The following is a 17,166-nucleotide window of genomic DNA, read 5'->3' on the forward strand; positions in this document are numbered from 1 at the left end:
GCCCCGCCCCTAGAACACTTTGCCGAAGCAAGTCCCGCCTTTGAACGCTAAAGAAGAGCAAGCCCCGCCCCTAGAGCGCCAAATAACAGCAAGCCCCGCCCCTAGAACGCCATGTAACTGCACGCCCCACGTCTAAAACACTTTGCAGAAGCAAATCCCGCCTTTGAACACTAAAGAGGAGCAAGCCCCGCCCCTAGAACGCCATGTACCAGCAAGCCCCGCCCTTAGAAGACCGCCCGGCAACAGATCCGGCTCCTAGAACGCCTTGTACTCGGAGAGTACCAGCAAGCTCCGCCCTTCAGAACGCCACGTACTATAAAGCCCCGCCCTTTAAATGTTGTCTATCAGCAAGCCCCGCCTCTAAAAAGCCTTATTGCAATGCCTCCCGGCCTGCCGCGTTCGAGGCGCTATGGAAGCTGAAGCGACTCTAAGGAAGCTGCGACTTACTGAAGTAGAGGCAGTAATCGGGAGAGTGGAGCCGCCCGCGCTGTTCGGTGCCGTAGTGCGCCATGAGGCCGCTTTGCCAGCGACACGCTGCCAGCTGCGGAAAAGGAGGAGGAGGAGGAGGATGCCTCTGCTTTTGCGTCCTGACGTAGGACGAGCGGCAAGGCAGCAGAAGCCGCCGCAGGAGCGGAGTCAGAGTCAGAGCCGAGCCGGCGCGCATGTTGCACGGAAGGAGGGAGGGAAAGAGAGCCGTTGGCGGGCGGCGTTTCCTCCTCCTCCTCCTCCTCCTCCGGGGACTCGGAGCATGCTCAGCGGACCGCCCTCCAGCCCATGCCTTTGCCCTCGACTTTGTTGACACGGGAAATAGTGGGTGAAGAGTCAAAAATGCACCCGGAACGTGGCTCAAGACCTTGCCAAATGACAAGGCCCAGCATTGCTTAACATTGGGTGCATCTAGGCTGCAGAATGAATGCGACTGCGCCATGGCTCACTGCTAGGGAATCATGGGAGTTGTAGTTTTGCAAGGTCTTTCGCCTTCCCTGCCCTCCAGGTGTTTTGGACTTCAACTCCCGCAATTCCTAACAGCCTACCGGCTGTTAGGAATTGTGGGAGTTGAAGTCCAAAACACCTGGAGGGCCTGAATTTGCCCATGCCTGAGCTACACTGTAGAATTAACACAGTTTGACCCCTCTTGTAACTGCTTGGCTCAGTGCTATGAAATTTGGTGAAACACCTGCACTTGGGCAGAGAAGGCGCAAGGCCTACGACTACCATAGTTCCATAGTATTGAGCCATGACAGAAGTTGTGTCAAACTGGATTAATTTTGCAGTGTAGATGCACCCTTTTTGGAAAGAGATAAAAATGCAATAAGTAACTCAAATTCCCTGTTTTGTGCAAAGAAAAGGATATACAGTAGAGTCTCACTTATCCAACGTTCTGGATTATCCAATGCATTTTTGTAGTCGATGTTTTCAATACATCATGATATTTTGGTGCTAAATTTGTAAATACAGTAATTACTACATAGAATTACTGCGTATTGAACTACCTTTTCTGTCAAATTTGATGTATAACATGTTTTGATGCTTAATTTGTAAAATCGTAACGTAAATTGATGTTTAAAAGGTGTTACCTTAATCCTTCTTTATTATCCAACATATTCGCTTATCCAACATTCTGCCGGTCCATTTATGTTGGATAAGTGAGACTCTACTGTATATAAACGGGCCGACAGAACATTGGATAAGTGAATATGTTGGATAATAAGGCAGGATTAAGGAAAAGCCTATTGAACATCAAATTATATTATCATTTTACAAATTAATCACTGTTTTACAACAAACCAACAGAAAAAGCAGTTCAATACACAGTAACGTTATGTAGTTATTACTGTATTTATGAATTTAGCACCAAACATCACGATGTATTGAAAACATTGACTATAAAAATATTAAATACTAAAAGCGTCAAATATCTGAGTTGCAGATTCCTCAGATCTTAAGAATCACCCAAACACAAATCAAGGAACATGAAAAGCACTGCAGACTAACTCAGGGCCCTTTCACACAGCCATATAACCCAGAATATCAAGGGAGAAAATCCCACAATATCTGTTTTGAACTGGGCCGTCTCAAGTCCACACTGCCATATATTCCAGTTCAAAGCAGACAATGAGAGATTTTATTCAGTTATGTGGAACGGCCTCAGATCTTAAGAATCGCCGAAATACAAATCAAGGAACATGAAAAGACTTAACCAGAGAAGTCAGTCATAGCAGAGCACTTGAACCAACTGGACACAGCATATTATTTGAGAACACAGAAATGCTGGGCCACTCTTAACAACCTCCATGTGAGACTACACAGAGAAGCCACTGAAATACACAAGCATGTGGACAATTTCAATAGAAAGGAGGAAACCATGAACAAGAACAGAATCTGGCTCCCAGTATTATTATTATTTTTTTTTAAAAAAACAAACACTAAAATCAGGACAGTAAATAAAGAACAACGCCTAGAAAACGGGAATTCTGAACATGAAACGATTTGGGCCAGCGAACACCTTCCAATAAAGCATTCACCCAGGCAGGAAGCAGCTCGGCTTTGAAGCTACAAGGCCATTCAATGCTAATCAAGGTAGCCAGATGCAACATTCACACCTACCTCAAACAGACAAGAGTTCTTTCCCCCACCCTGAACATTTCACAGATACATAAACCTCATTTGCTTAGTTTCCAACAGACCTCACAACCTCAGGATGCCTGCCACCAATGCAGGAGAAACATCAGGAAAGAATGCTTCTTGAACATGGCCATACAACCTGGAAAACTCACAGCCACCCAGTGATTCCAGCCGTGAAAACCTTCAACAACATAATTTCAGGCTTGTTGGATCAGATAAAAATCTAGCCTTGCAAGGAACGAAGGAGCACGCTAACCGCCTCCTGCTATAGTCCTTCAGCAACTAGTATTCAAGGACATGATGGACAATTAGCCATTGGTTTTTAATGTACAGGATTTGCAGTGCCTGCAGTTTCCCCCGTAACAAATGACCCAGACTTCATTCAACCCCATAGGGGCCCCCTGTGGCGCAGCGTGTTAAAGTGCTGAGCTGCTGAACTTGCTGACCAAAAGGTCGCAGGTTCAAATCCGGGGAGCGGGGTGAGCACCCACTGTTAGCTCCAGCTTCTGCCAACCCATCAGTTCGAAAACATGCAAATGTGAGTAGATCAATAGGTACCGCTCTAGCAGGAAGATAGTGGTGCTCCATGTAGTCATGCTGGCCACATGACCTTGGAGGTGTCTACGGACAACGCCAGCTCTTCGGCCTAGAAATGGAGATGAGCACCAGCTCAGAGTCGGACACGACTGGACTTAATGTCAGAAGAATACGTTTACCTTTACCTACCTCATTCAATCCCAGATACATTCATTTGGGAGTAAACGCTGCTGGGTCTTTGTACTTCATTCAGAAAAACATTGCTTTTGTCTTGGATACGACAAAGGTTGGATGGCTCTCTGTTGGGAGTGCTTTGATTGTGTATTGCTGTAGAACCAGGTTGGGTGGCCCGTGTGATTTCTTCCAACTCTGATCCTAAAACAAGCCTATCACAGTGTTTGTTCAGAGGGGGCTTGCCATTCCCTTCCTCTGAGGCTGAGAGAGTGTGACATGTTAAAAGGTCACTCTGTGAGTTTTCAAAGTCCAGCAGGGATTCAAACCACAGTCTCCCACTAAAACATGCTCAATCAGTTTATACTTACCAGCGTTATTAGCAGCAAATAAACCAAATGAAATAGCCAAGAGGGAAAAAGAGAACCAGTCAAACCAGTTTAAGACCAGGCTGTTATTGTAGGCTAACATTTTCATCTGATAAACTATGAAGCTACATTCTTCAGCTTTACATTCTGTTCTCTGCAAGCAGGTTGCAAGCAGGTTGCATCTCATCAGCCTTGAAACAAAGGAGGAGCTGCAAAAATTGAAGATTTCAACAAAGAAGGCTTGCCCAAACACACAATGTAGCACAATTTTTATTCCTGGGTTATAAATGTTATTTCCAAATTAGTTCTATAATAAAAGCATATAATTTTTTATTAAACTGCAAAAACTTTGTTTTTGCAGAACATCCTGCAGCAATTTCAGACATTAAACAATCAGGGTCAGCTAATACTTCCTATCAAAGGATTCACCCAAGCAGGAAACAGCCAGGCTCTGAAGCTGTAAGCCTATTCAATGCTAATCAAGGTGGCCAGTTGCAACATTTACACTTGTCTCCAACAGACAAAGGGTTTTTTCTCCCAACCTGGTCATTCCACAAGTATGTAAAGCCCACTTGCCTAGTTTCCAACAGACCTCACAACCTCTGAGGATGCCTGGCATAGATGCAGGCAAAGCGTCAGGAGAGAATGCTTCTGGAACACAGCTATACATCCTGGAAAGCTCACAGCAACCCAGTGATTGCGGCCATGAAAGCCTTCGACACCATATTGCTATAGTTTTTCAATAAATATCTCATTGAGTCTCAGTCAATTCAATGTAGTTTGTGGAAGCCACAAAAAATGAAATTTCTGGAGTATAACAACTACTTTCAAAGTAAGTACCACACAATTAAACAGGAATAACACTTTTAAACCTGGAACAGAAAAGTTTTCAAATTTTGTTACATGGTGATATTATGATGGCATTCCCATTACATAACACAGTGATGGGATTTCCTGGGACGCAAGGAGAAAAAGCTGGACTCACGTTAGAATTTACACCTGGATTCATTTTCTTTCATTTTGTATATGTTTGAATAACTCATCATGTCCTGAGCATTTTAAAGTTCCCTTCTTCCCGTGGATATGGACTCCTTTACCAATCCAGAGGATTATATATTCTGCTCATTTTCGTCAGTGCCGATTTATAGTTCTGCTGTGAAAGAAAAAAAATCATATCTTTGCTTGATGCAACCTTGCCTTTACACAATGTCCGTTGTCCCAAAGTCGTAATGTCAAAATGTGTTTTTGCAAGCTCTTCTAATAAAATGCATCATTAATTTCTTGAGGTCGTTTGGATCTTTCTCAAAAGCATACAAGTCGTCCTGTTCCTTTCTTGACTGCTTATATTGAATCTCTAGTCACCTTCCTGTATACACATTACACACTCAATTTTTGTGTATGTATCCATTCAGATTCCCCATTTTTGCTGAAGCAGGAAAAACAGGTATTACTTGCTGGAATTGCTGACCCTCCTTGTTTGAATTCTCTCTTCTGCAAAGCCTCTAAGGATCATTAAGGGCATATAACGTAATGAAATCAATCCTTCACATAAACCTTTCAGCTATAAAATGCAGGTGTGATTGCCTCAAGCAATCCATCCACCAGTAATAGTTTGCTTTTGGTGTTTTTTTTCTACTCGAACGCCAAAATGCCATATCAGTTCTGATCTGCTATGACATATCTGTGTGCCTTCAAGTTGTCTGCCAATTTATGAGGCCCCATTAATTTCATAGGTTTTTTTAAAAAACATAAGACATATTCGGAGTTTTTGCCAGTTCTTTTCTGTGAAACATAGCCTACAACACCTGGTTTTTGTTGGTCTCCCATCCAAGTACTAACTAGGGCTGTCCCTCCTTAACTTCCAAACTCAGGCAGAAAATTGGCTATTTAGAATATTTATGCTTCAGTTACTATGCCTTCCATCCTCAGTCTTGGCTGTTTGTAGCTTGGAATAATTTATTTTCATGGTGCATTTTGGTGGTTGTGTTTTGGCATATTGTATTTTTTCAAATCTAAGATGTCATTAATTAAACACACTACTTTCAGTGCCACTAACATATCACACACACACATCTGAGATTCTAAGATGGACCCTGTTTTTTGAGATGTCTGTATGGGAGAAATGTGTGTCTTAGAGTTGAAGAAATATGGTATTTCAGCTGTATAAGCTGATTAGATGCACTCATTTCTATTATGTCAGATGGGCCAGGCTGTGGCGCAGCTGGTCAGTAGCCATCTGCAATAAATCACGACTGACCGAGAGGTCATGAGATTGAAGCCCAGGTCGGATTGAGCTCCCGACTATTTATAGCCTAGCTCGCTGTTGACCTAAGCAGCTTGATAGACAGTTGCATCTGTCAAGCAGAAAATTTAGGTACCGCTTTATGCAGGGAGGCTCATTTAACTAATTTACGACACCATAAAACTGCCAGCAGTGTGTGGAAAGGAATGAGGAAGTACTACCATCAAGGACTCGGTGTCACAAGTGGTTGATGAAGCGGCAGCTCCTCCTGTGGCCGAAATCAAGCATACCGTCATGAAGCCAGAAGCTGGAAAATGTTAAATTGCCTCTGTGTCTGTCTATATGTCGTACGTGTAATGCCATTGAATGTTTGCCATGTATTTGTGTGCATTGTAATCCGCCCTGAGTCCCCTTCGGGGTGAGAAAGGCGGAATATAAATACTGTAAATAAATAAATAAGCACGTGACTGTAGCTACTAGTACACCAAATCTGATTTTGCTCTGATATCTAAGATGAAGAACAAAATGAAAGAACAAAATTAGGTTTGTCAGATTTTGGAGCCCCATAGTTTTTATCCCTGTTAATTTCACTGACTTTTGCTTCTGATTTTTTATATGTTTAATGCTGTGCCCTAAATACCATAGTCTCATCTGTTATCTGTTTATATTGTACCATAGCTAGAAGGACGATCCCAGGGCCAAAACACTACAACCCACCTTCTTTCTGGTGGCTATCCAAACAGAAAAATACAGTTTTTATATGTGTATAAGCATGTGGTGTTTGAATGGATAGTTGTGAGTGTCTGTTGTTAGTATTTAATGCATTTTATTGTGTTAGAAGCAAATTGAGAATATACTGCAAGTCGCTTCTGGTGTGAGAGAATCAACCATCTACAAAGATGTTGCCCAGGGGATGCCTGGATGTGTTACCATCATGCTGGGGGGCTTCTCTCATGTCCCCACATGGGAAGCTGGAGCTAACAGATGTGAGCTCACCCAGTCTCACAGCTTCAAACCACCGAACTTCAGGTCTTCAGATCAGCAGTTCAGCCAGCACAAGGGTTTAACCCATTGCGCCACCGCGGCTCCCATTGAATGCATGATGCTTAATGACATCACCAGGATCCTTAAGTCTCAGGTTTTGGCCTGAAAACATTGGACCTGAGCTAGTCCTGAACTGCCAACCCTTTCAGCCGTCACAAGAATGAGATTCATTTCCTAGCAGACAGTTCAGTTGGTTTAGAAATGCATGTTTTTACCATCCTTGTGGGAGGCTTCTCTCATGTCCCCGCATGGAGCTGGAGCTGACAGAGGGAGCTCATCCTCGGTATCCCCGGATTCAAACCGGCAACTTTCAGATCAGCAATCCAACCTTCAAGTCAGTAGTTCTTCCAGCACAAGGGATTAATCCACTGCGCCACCAGGGGTTCCTAGCCAGGGAGTTGAATAGGTGTCACACTGCCTTAATTCTGCAATGATGCACCCTACGTGACCCTCTTACTTCAAGAGAATAGATAATTCAATGAGAGTTTATTCTTTTGAATTAATATTTTCATCATGTCTACTATATAGAGTTTTGGCAACTTTATACATTAAAATATTATGTACTAGATGAGGATGATGAAGTTAAGGTTGCCAATATTATCTACCCATATATACTCGAGTATAAGCTGACCCGAATATAAGCCGAGGCACCTAATTTTACCACAAAAAACCTGGGAAAACATTGACTCCAGTATAAGCCGAGGGTGGTAAATTTCAGAAATAAAAATAGATAACAATAAAATTACATTAATTGAAGCATCAGTATGTTAAATGTTTTTGAATATTTACATAAAGCTCAAATTTAAGATAAGACTGTCCAACTCTGATCAAATCAGTATTCTCATCTTCTTCAATGTAAATGTGCTTATGTATCCTTTTAATAATAATAGAGTAAAATAATACATGTAATACAGTAGAGTCTCACTTATCCAACATAAACGGGCCGGCAGAACATTGGATAAGCAAATATGTTGGATAATAAGTAGAGATTAAGAAAAAGCCTATTAAACATCAAAATAGGTTATGATTTTACAAATTAAGCACCAAAACATGTTTTACAACAAATTTGACAGAAAAAGTAGTTCATTACACATTAATAATACAGGAAAATAATACAAGTAATAATAAATAGAGTGAAATAATACATGCAATAATAATAAGATCAAAGTGAAATAATAAATGTATTATTACTAATAAAAATAGAGTAAAATAAATGTAATAGTAGCAACAATAATAGAGAAAAATAATAAATGTAACATATATTCTTGAGTATAAGCTGATCCAAATATAAGCCAACCAGGACCCTCACCCGAGTATGAGCCGAGGGGGGCTTTTTCAGTCTTTAAAAAAGGGCTGAAAAACTAGGCTTATATTCGAGTATATACAGTAAATAGGCATGCTAGACACAGAAACTATACAGAAGTTGCTTCTTATTCCACTGCACCAGTATGTGAAAGTACTTGGAACACTCTTTCCCCCTTTATGTATAACAGAGTTTTAGCAATTTCTAGCAGCAATTCATATTAAAAAGTTACTGGCAAGTAATTCTTCTTCCCTTAGTTATCTATATTTTTGTTTGTGTTCTTTTCATTTGGGGTCTATTTTTATCTTACAGTTCTAAGGGAAGAAGCGATGAAACAGTTCATGAGGGCAATGTTCAAAGTCCTCTGCAACAGTCATTATTTTTGAATCAATTGTTTCCAGCTCACTGATCCCTCCCAACAGAACTTTACTGCAGTCAATGGTTGCTTAGATAAGGCTCCTGGGTAAACGTGTCTTTAACATGAGCCTCTCACAGAGTACTAGAAGTCAGAAAAAAAACATTGGAAGTGTTTACTTTCTTATCCATTCATGAACCATTCATTGCCAGTGTCCTCACTTAACAAGGCTCTTCAGTCTTCTTATAAAACTTTGAATTGCTGTGTAAAAATTGCAATTATCATGGGAGAAGTAACAGAGACTGGGGTAATATGGTAAATCCCTTGTTTTGTATGCTTTGAGATCTTCATCTTGGGCACCTCTCTCCTTAACTCTGGAGAGGAAAGCATAAGAGAGGAAAGCATAGCCAAAGGTCTGGTGGGTTTGGTTCCAGGACCCCAAGGTATATCAGCATCCTTGGTATACAATGTCATAGTAAACTAGTGTCCCATATATAAAATTGAAAATATCATGTTTACTTATTTTTTATTATTGTATCATATTTTCAAGCCATGAGTGGTTGAATCCATGAATGCAGAGTCTGTAGATATGGAGAGCTAACTTACATATGTAGTCAGAAGTATGGCAAGTAAATGATAGTCTTCGGGGTGCATTTAGCTCCTTTGAAAACTAAGTTAGTGGCACAATTTGAAACAGAAAACTCCATAGTTCAGCTGCACATCATGTAAAAAGTTACTTCCTTTTGTCTGTTCTGAAACTCCCAATTATTCACATTCATCCATGGGGTGAGTCCAGTTTCTACTATATAGCTGGCAGAAAGATGTCTTTCTTTCTCCAGTTCCTTCACTAAGTGTACAATTTAATAGACCTCCCCCCCATGCTTTCTATATATATAAAAGAGTGATGGCATCAGGGCAGCGGACAAAGCAACAAAACTACAGGCCCCCCAACCTCGAAATTTGACAACACAACCCATCACACATGCCTCAGGGTTGATACAACAAAAAGAAAAGAAAAATAAAGTCCTAATTAGAGGGAGAGGAATAATTGTTTTTATCCAATTGCTGCCAGTTTAGAGGGCTAATCTCTGCCCACTTCGTTGCCTAGCAACCAAGGGACAGCCAGGTTTCAGTTAGGGGACAGGCAGATTTAGGCCTCACTTAGGCTTCTTCCACAGATTATCTAATTTGCACTGGATTATATGGCAGTGTAGACTCAAGGCCCTTCCACACAGCTATAGAACCCATTTATAATCTTATATTATCTGCTTTGCACTGGATTATCTTGACTCCACACTGCCATATAATCCACTTTAATGCATTTTATACAGCTGTGAAGAAGGAGCCTCATATAATCCAGTTCTAAGCAGATAATTTAAGATTATCAATATACAGTAGACTCTCACTTATCCAACATAAACAGGCCAGCAGGATAAGTAAATATATTGGATAATAAGAAGGGATTCAGGAAAAGCTGATTAAACATCAAATTAGGTAATCATTATACAAATTAAGCACCAAAACATCATATTATACAACAAATTTGACAGAAAAGGTAGTTCCACGCGCAGTAATGCTATGTAGTAATTACAGTAGAGTCTCACTTATCCAACACTCGCTTATCCAACGTTCTGGATTATCCAATGCATTTTTGTAGTCAATGTTTTCAATATATCGTGATATTTTGGTGCTAAATTAATAAATACAGTAATTACTACATAGCATTACTGCGTATTGAACTACTTTTTCTGCCAAATTTGTTGTCTAACATGATGTTTTGGTGTTTCATTTGTAAAATCATAACCTAATTTGATATTTAATAGGCTTTTCCTTAACGCCTCCTTATTATCCAACATATTCGCTTATCCAACATTTTGCCAGCCCACTTATGTTGGATAAGTAAGACTGTACTGTACTGTATTTACAAATTTATCAGTAAAATATCACAATGAATTTAAAACACTGACTACAAAAACATTGATTATGAAAAGGCAGACTGCGTTGGATAATCCAGAACATTGTATAAGCGAATGTTGGATAAGTGAGATTCTACTTTGATATGAAATAATTTCTAGGATAGAATAATGCAGAACAATATAATCTCTAAAACCAGGACAGTAATAAAAAAATAAAGAAAGTAAATAAAGCAAGGAAATTGGAAATTCCACAAAGGAAACAATCAGGGCCAGCTAACACCTCCCAAGAAAGGATTCTTCCAGAAAGGAAGCTGAGAAGGCAGTGAAGCACTATGTATTACCAAAGTCATTATTATTACTATCATTACTATTATTATTATTATTATTATTATTATTATTATTGTGTTGCGGTCAACCGTGAAAATCAATACAATCTGGCTCCAAGTATTCAAAAACACTAAAATCAGAATATATAAAAATTAATGTGGTATAATAAAACAGAACAATACAATCTCTAAAATCAGAACACTAAATAAAGAACAACACTCTGAAAACAAGGCAATTCCAGACAGGAAACAATCAGGGCCAGCTAACACCTCCCAACAAAGTATTCCCATCATCAAAGTCTGGAAAATCCTCTGTTTTCTCAGGGCCACAGACAGTAGAAGCACATAAAATATCGCAAACAACACCACTCTGAAAACAAGGCAATTCCAGACAGGAAAGAATCAGGGCCAGCTAACACCTCCCAACAAAAAAATCACTCAGGGAGGAAACAGCTAGGCTTTAAATCTGCAAGGCCATTACATCCTAATCATTTTTCCTAATTGCAGCATTCATACTTGCCTCCAACAGACAAAAAAAAACAATCAGAAATATTGTATATTCACAACCTTTAGGAAATAATATCCCCTGATGGCACAGCATGTTAAAGCGCTGAGCTGCTGAACTTCTGGACCGAAAGGCCACAGGTTTGAATTGGGGGAGCGGAGAGAGCCCCCACTGTTAGCCCCAGCTTCTGCCAACCCAGAAGTTCAAAAACATGTAAATGTGAGTGCATCAATAGGTACTGCTCCGGTGGGAAGGTAACGCCGCTCCATGCAGTCATCCCACATGACCTTGGAGGAGTCTACGGACAACGCCGGCTCTTTGGCTTAGAAATGGAGATGAGCACCAACCCCCAGAATCAGACATGACTGGACTTAACGTCAGGGGAAAACGTTTACCCTTTACCTTAACTACCACCAATTCCTCAATACTTTATTTCCCATACCACCAGACTTCGCCACAGCAACGCGTGGCCGGGCACAGCTAGTCCTCCATAAATTCTTATTTTCAATTATCTTTTTCTCATCTGTTTCAGTTCTACAATATCTACACCATGTCAGTCTTACTGGGCTTTCTGATCATTGATCCAAGACAATAGACCATCTCCTTGTAAATCCTGGTAATTGTTCCTTAGGAGCACTAATAGTCAGTGTGACATCCTATTGATAATTCATGTTATTTACTAAGTTCAGATACTGAAGGTATATGTCTTTTTTCCTTTTCTCACTTGAAAAGGCAATGAATAATAGTTAGTTATCCTAAGGCACAGTTGATAAAGGCACATCATGATGCAGGAGCCCTGGTGGTGCATGGGGTTAAACCCTTCTGCCAGCAGAACTGCTGACCAAAAGGTCAGCAGTTCAAATCCAGGGAGTGGGGTGAGTTCCCATCTGTCAGCTCCAGCTTCCCATGTGAGGACATGAGAGAAGCCTCACATAGGATGGTAAAACATTCGGATATCATCTGGGCAACATCCTTGCAGACAGCCAATTCTCTCACACCAGAAGCGACTTGCAGTTTCTCAAGTTACTCTTGACACAGAAAAAAATGATGCAGGTGTCTTTTCACTGTGATCTCCATGTCAGACATAAAGTTGACCATGGTCTACTCTGCTTCATCTGGATCAGTGGCTAAATAGGAAATCATGTGAAGACAATTATACCATGTTCCTTTGATGTCCATTATAGGTATAGATATAATAAATTGCATTGCTATAATTATTCTTTTTGCAATTAAAAATGAAACTTGCGATTAATCCCCTCTTTATTCGTTCCCCTCCAACTTATCCTTATAATGACATCGCTCATTACATGTTTTAAAACCATATTTCTTGTACCATCCAATTTGACAACCATTTTAAAGAGGTTGTCAATAAACGCTATTGTATCCTGGGAACGGTGGTTTCATATAAAAGCACATCTATGATGCAATGCAAGTGAGAATAGCTTTTAAATTATCGCAGCTTACTCCATGGCTCCTCTTTGTAAATTACCTGATTTTTTGTGGATGGGTTGGGGAGAGGGAAGCAAAGATATTTTGCTTGTTGTCATGTGCCTTCAAGGTGTTTCCGGCTTATGGATACCCTAAAATGAACCTAACATGGGGGTTTCTTTGCAAGATTTCTTCAGAGGAGGTTTGTTTTTGCCTTCTTCTAAGACTCAGAGTGTAGGACTTGTCCAAGGCCACCCATAACTAAACAAGGAGTCGAGCCCTATTCTCCAGAGTCCTTGCCTAACACCCCAATAACTATACCACACTACTCTCCTTGCTTCATGACTACATCTCATTTTGTAAATGGAGTGTCCAAACTGGAATTATTTTTAAAAAGGAGATCACAAGCTTACATGACTTTCCACATATTATTATCAATAGGTTACCAAAAAACGCCATGCCCTAGTGACAAGGAACAATGTATTTGCCTAGCAGCTCCCAGAGGCATAATACTGCCTTCGGCACAGGACTCACTGGAGATGCAAAATAAAGATTAGCATTGGCTGCATAATAATAACATCTGATATGCTTCTAATATTGTTGCTTAGGAACCCAGGGCCAACATTTTCTATGTGGAGATTAGCACCTGTTCCCTTAGCTAGGAAAAAAAATGTCATATATATATGGAAAATTCATATAGACATTAGCAGCACTGAGGTTGTAATCAACATGAGGATAATGTGTGCCTGTGAGGAGAAATATATGGATTGTATTTTCACTCCTAACGGTAAATGTATCAAGCTGATCTTTCAGTATACGGTATCTCATTATATCTTAGATTTCAAAGAATTTGCCAGCCATTTTATTATCATTGTTTCAAAGGCAAATGTCCTATACATCTAACATTTTAAAGCATCCTATCTGTGCATTCTTATCTGTATTCATGGCTGTTTGTTCAAATGGGACACTTAATCTTTCTGAGACCTTAAGGCACCACTGATCTTGAAAGTTAAGCAGGCTCATCCCTGGTTAGTGCCTGGATGGGAGACTGCCAATGAATATATCAGGTGTAGTAGGCTATATTTCAGATAAAGGAACTGACAAAACCACTTCTGGGCCTTGAAAAAAACCCCATGAAATATATTTACACACAGGATTGTGCTTTTGACTAACTGGTAAACCGGCACTACTCATTTTTTTTACTTCCACTGTCCTGTATCAGCTAAGCAATACAAGACTGTTTAAGATTTTAATGTAAATATTAACTTATTCTCTAACTTGCTTAATTACTTTGTAACTAACAGGGAAACTAAAGAGTAAACAGAGTTAACCAACTTATATAGCTGCTGTGCAAAACTGCCATGAATAAGGATGACTCAGAACAAAAATCATTTATTGAAGCATAACATAAATGGATATGAAATTGCTTTTGAAACATATCTATCTGATATAAAATAAAATTATAGTGAATGTGTGGACTGTGATTTGAGAGAACAGATTCAAGTCTAGCAATCTCCTAATGTAATCTATCTGAATTAGATTTTTTAAAAAGCTTATTATGTTCTCATTTATTTTTCCTTGGGAAATAGAGTGAAATGCCCCCAACTGAACCCAAGATTCGCTAGACAGAGCTTGTTCTTAAAAAATAATGAAAAGATCCAGATTAAAAATTCAAATTTTATACAGAAGTAACCTCATAAGCAAAATATGAGCATTAGATATTTTATGAACACAATACAAAAAAAAAACATGTAATTTTTTCAAGATGATTTGTTCATTTGTCCTTGCTCGGGAATATTGTACTGAGTATAAGAGGAGCAAGAGCTATGACACGAGAGAAAACATATAATTAACCAAATTAAATTAGTTATAGCATGGTTAGAAAATACAGATTTCTTTAATTTATGCCTAAACTTAATCTAGGACACATACATGCTAGGGCATGCTTCCTGAGTCTTTGATAGTTCCTGGATCAACATTTAAAAATAAAGAATGTCATAAAACTGTAATAGTTCAGGCATAAAGAGATGCAGAATAATGTTTCTAATATGAGGGAGAAGAAGGGATGAGAGAACATGACATGATTGTTTGTTTCTCTGATACACAGAGAATAGTTCAACTTCATATTTGCAAAAAGTAAATTTATTATTACAGGTTGAGTATCTTATCCTTTGTCTGAAATGCCTGGGACCAGAAGTGTTTTGGATTTGAATTCTTTGGGATTTTGGATACTCTGTGTGTGTGTGTGTGTATACACACACACACACACACACACACACATCTTGGAGATGAGACACTCAGGTCAAAACATGACATTTCCTGATGTTAACGGCTCTGGTACTAGATATTCTGTTTAAAAATACATTCACTTTGTTAATCAATGTATAACTATTTGGAGTGGGTAGAGAAAGGATCAGAAACATATATCAAGACATCCTTGTGCAACACGATCAAGGTTTTTAAAAGTTTTGCTAGATTTTAATTCTGTTTACAAAGCCCCAATGAAAGAAAGTGTCAGTAATTGTACTTCTGTTGAAGTTGTGGCAAAATAAAATTGGAAGAGAGCAAGAGTGTTTTGATTCCTTCCTCTCTATCTGCTCATCTATCTGCCCAATCTATGCATGGGACTACAGAACAGTCAAGTTTCAAGACAGTGGCTGTTTGGTAGAGAAGGGAGACCCAGGTCCAAATCAGCCATGAAGCTCATTGGGAGGCCTTCCAGAGTGGACAATTTGGCTGGAAAACCATGAACATTTCCTACATCTTTGAGGAAGAGAGAATCTTTTAAAAGGGAAACAAATGAGGAATATAGTTTGGCATTCAGAATTAAGCATCGGGCCGGCCCTTCTGTTAAACAGGATGAGTCAGTTGCTTCAGGCGACTGATTTTTTGCGTGTCAAGGAAGTGCAGGAACGTGTTAGTAACTGCATGTATAATTATTTTTATTCTGACTTTAGAGATTAGAAATTCGAGTGTGGGATTTCCTGCCTCACTTGCCAAAATAAGTACCTTTTATTTGCCTTGATTGCGAGAGCAGGGTGCGATCTGCTTTCCCAGCTCTGGGAAACAAGTTCTCCAAGACTGACCCTCAAGTTCTTAAGCATAAGAATGGAGATCCTTTTGCCTCCTCGTCCTACATGACAATGACTCAGATGTTCACAAACATTCAAGTGGAAATATCTACAGATGCCCCATCCTCTTTACCTAAGGGGGTGGGATAGAGTGTATTGAGTAAGCAAACAGGTTTAAGACTTAAGCTATTTTATTTTATTGGGCACCCATTTTAAGATAGACTTATTTGATTTGCAAGCGAGGAAACATTGCAAGTGTTCAAAGGCCTATGATTGTCATTTTGCAATTTGTGAAAGGGGCTGGGGAGGAACAGCTTCCCTGTCTGCTCTGCTATGCCTTGTGTTGCAAGTCGCTCAGGTAACAGGTGTCTGGTTGCCCAGTCAGTGTTCTAAAGGATGACTTCATAGGGGTGGAGCTTTGCGAGGCTGCGAGGTGGCAGTCAGGTGAACCAGGTAAAAGAAGTGAACTTTGGCAGGTCTTTGAAGGAGACCGCTCATAACTAAGAAGCAGCTTCCTTCGTCCAAGCAACAGGCAGCAAGCACAACACTCCAGAATCTTAACTTCTAAGCAAGTGGGGTGAGGAAGGGGATCTCATCTAGATATGGAAACCAAAGATCCCTCTCATGGAAAAGAAAGCACGGGAGCCAAGAAAAAGAACCTGACCTTCTTAAGTCACAGGCTGTACATGCTGGAAAGGAGGAAGACCGACACGGTGGTGGAGAGTAATGCTTCTGGGGACCACAACAGCTCTGGGACGTTGAGGAGGAGTCAGTCTGACAGGACTGAATACAGCCAGAAATTACAAGGTAAGACGAAGAGGGCAAATGGGGAGGTGGGAAGAACTAATAGCTGCATTTCCAAATGCTGAGTGTTTCACAGCAATTCCACTGTATGGAAAGCGTGCATGGTAGTAGCAGTTGTTATCTTACCTGGTGGCAGAGGGTAGTGGTCAATCCTCATGAGCCTAAATGCAATGGAGGAGAAGTGGACAGGAACACATTCTAGCAGATATCTATATAATATATCCACTTGCAAGCCAGCAGGGTATAGTAGTTTCATTGTTGGACTACAACACAAGGGACCAGGGTTTAAGTCCCTGTTCAACCACAGAAATTCACTGAGTGACCTTGTGCAAGTCATACACTTTCAGCCACCCCCTACGAGCAAATTTACTCAAGAAAACCCCATGATGAGTTTGCTTTAGGGTCTCCATAAGTTGGAAATGACTTGAATGCATACAGCAGTATCAACTTCAGAGAGTGAGTGTGGTATAG

The 17,166-nt window shown here is 40.1% G+C and overlaps 2 protein-coding genes across 3 annotated transcripts in view; one reads left to right on the forward strand and one right to left on the reverse strand.

The window, feature by feature from the left end:
• Positions 1–904, reverse strand: part of ppa2 (inorganic pyrophosphatase 2) — a 46,228-nt gene extending 45,324 nt beyond the window's left edge. The window contains exon 1 of one of the 2 annotated variants that reach the window (XM_062982620.1): positions 448–904. In XM_062982620.1, the coding sequence (XP_062838690.1) occupies positions 448–664 (217 nt within the window). In that variant the 5' untranslated portion in view covers positions 665–904. The remainder of the gene's footprint in view (positions 1–447) is intronic. The other variant, XM_008119199.2, reaches the window with a different exon arrangement.
• Positions 905–15,036: 14,132 nt separating this feature from the next.
• arhgef38 (Rho guanine nucleotide exchange factor 38) overlaps positions 15,037–17,166 on the forward strand; it is a 61,165-nt gene continuing 59,035 nt past the window's right edge. Inside the window, exon 1 of the mRNA XM_008119198.3 lies at positions 15,037–16,698. Within this exon, the coding sequence (XP_008117405.2) occupies positions 16,494–16,698 (205 nt within the window). The 5' untranslated portion in view covers positions 15,037–16,493. The remainder of the gene's footprint in view (positions 16,699–17,166) is intronic.

This window comes from Anolis carolinensis, chromosome 5, assembly GCF_035594765.1.
Source record: "Anolis carolinensis isolate JA03-04 chromosome 5, rAnoCar3.1.pri, whole genome shotgun sequence".
NCBI classification, from domain to species: Eukaryota; Metazoa; Chordata; class Lepidosauria; order Squamata; family Dactyloidae; genus Anolis; species Anolis carolinensis.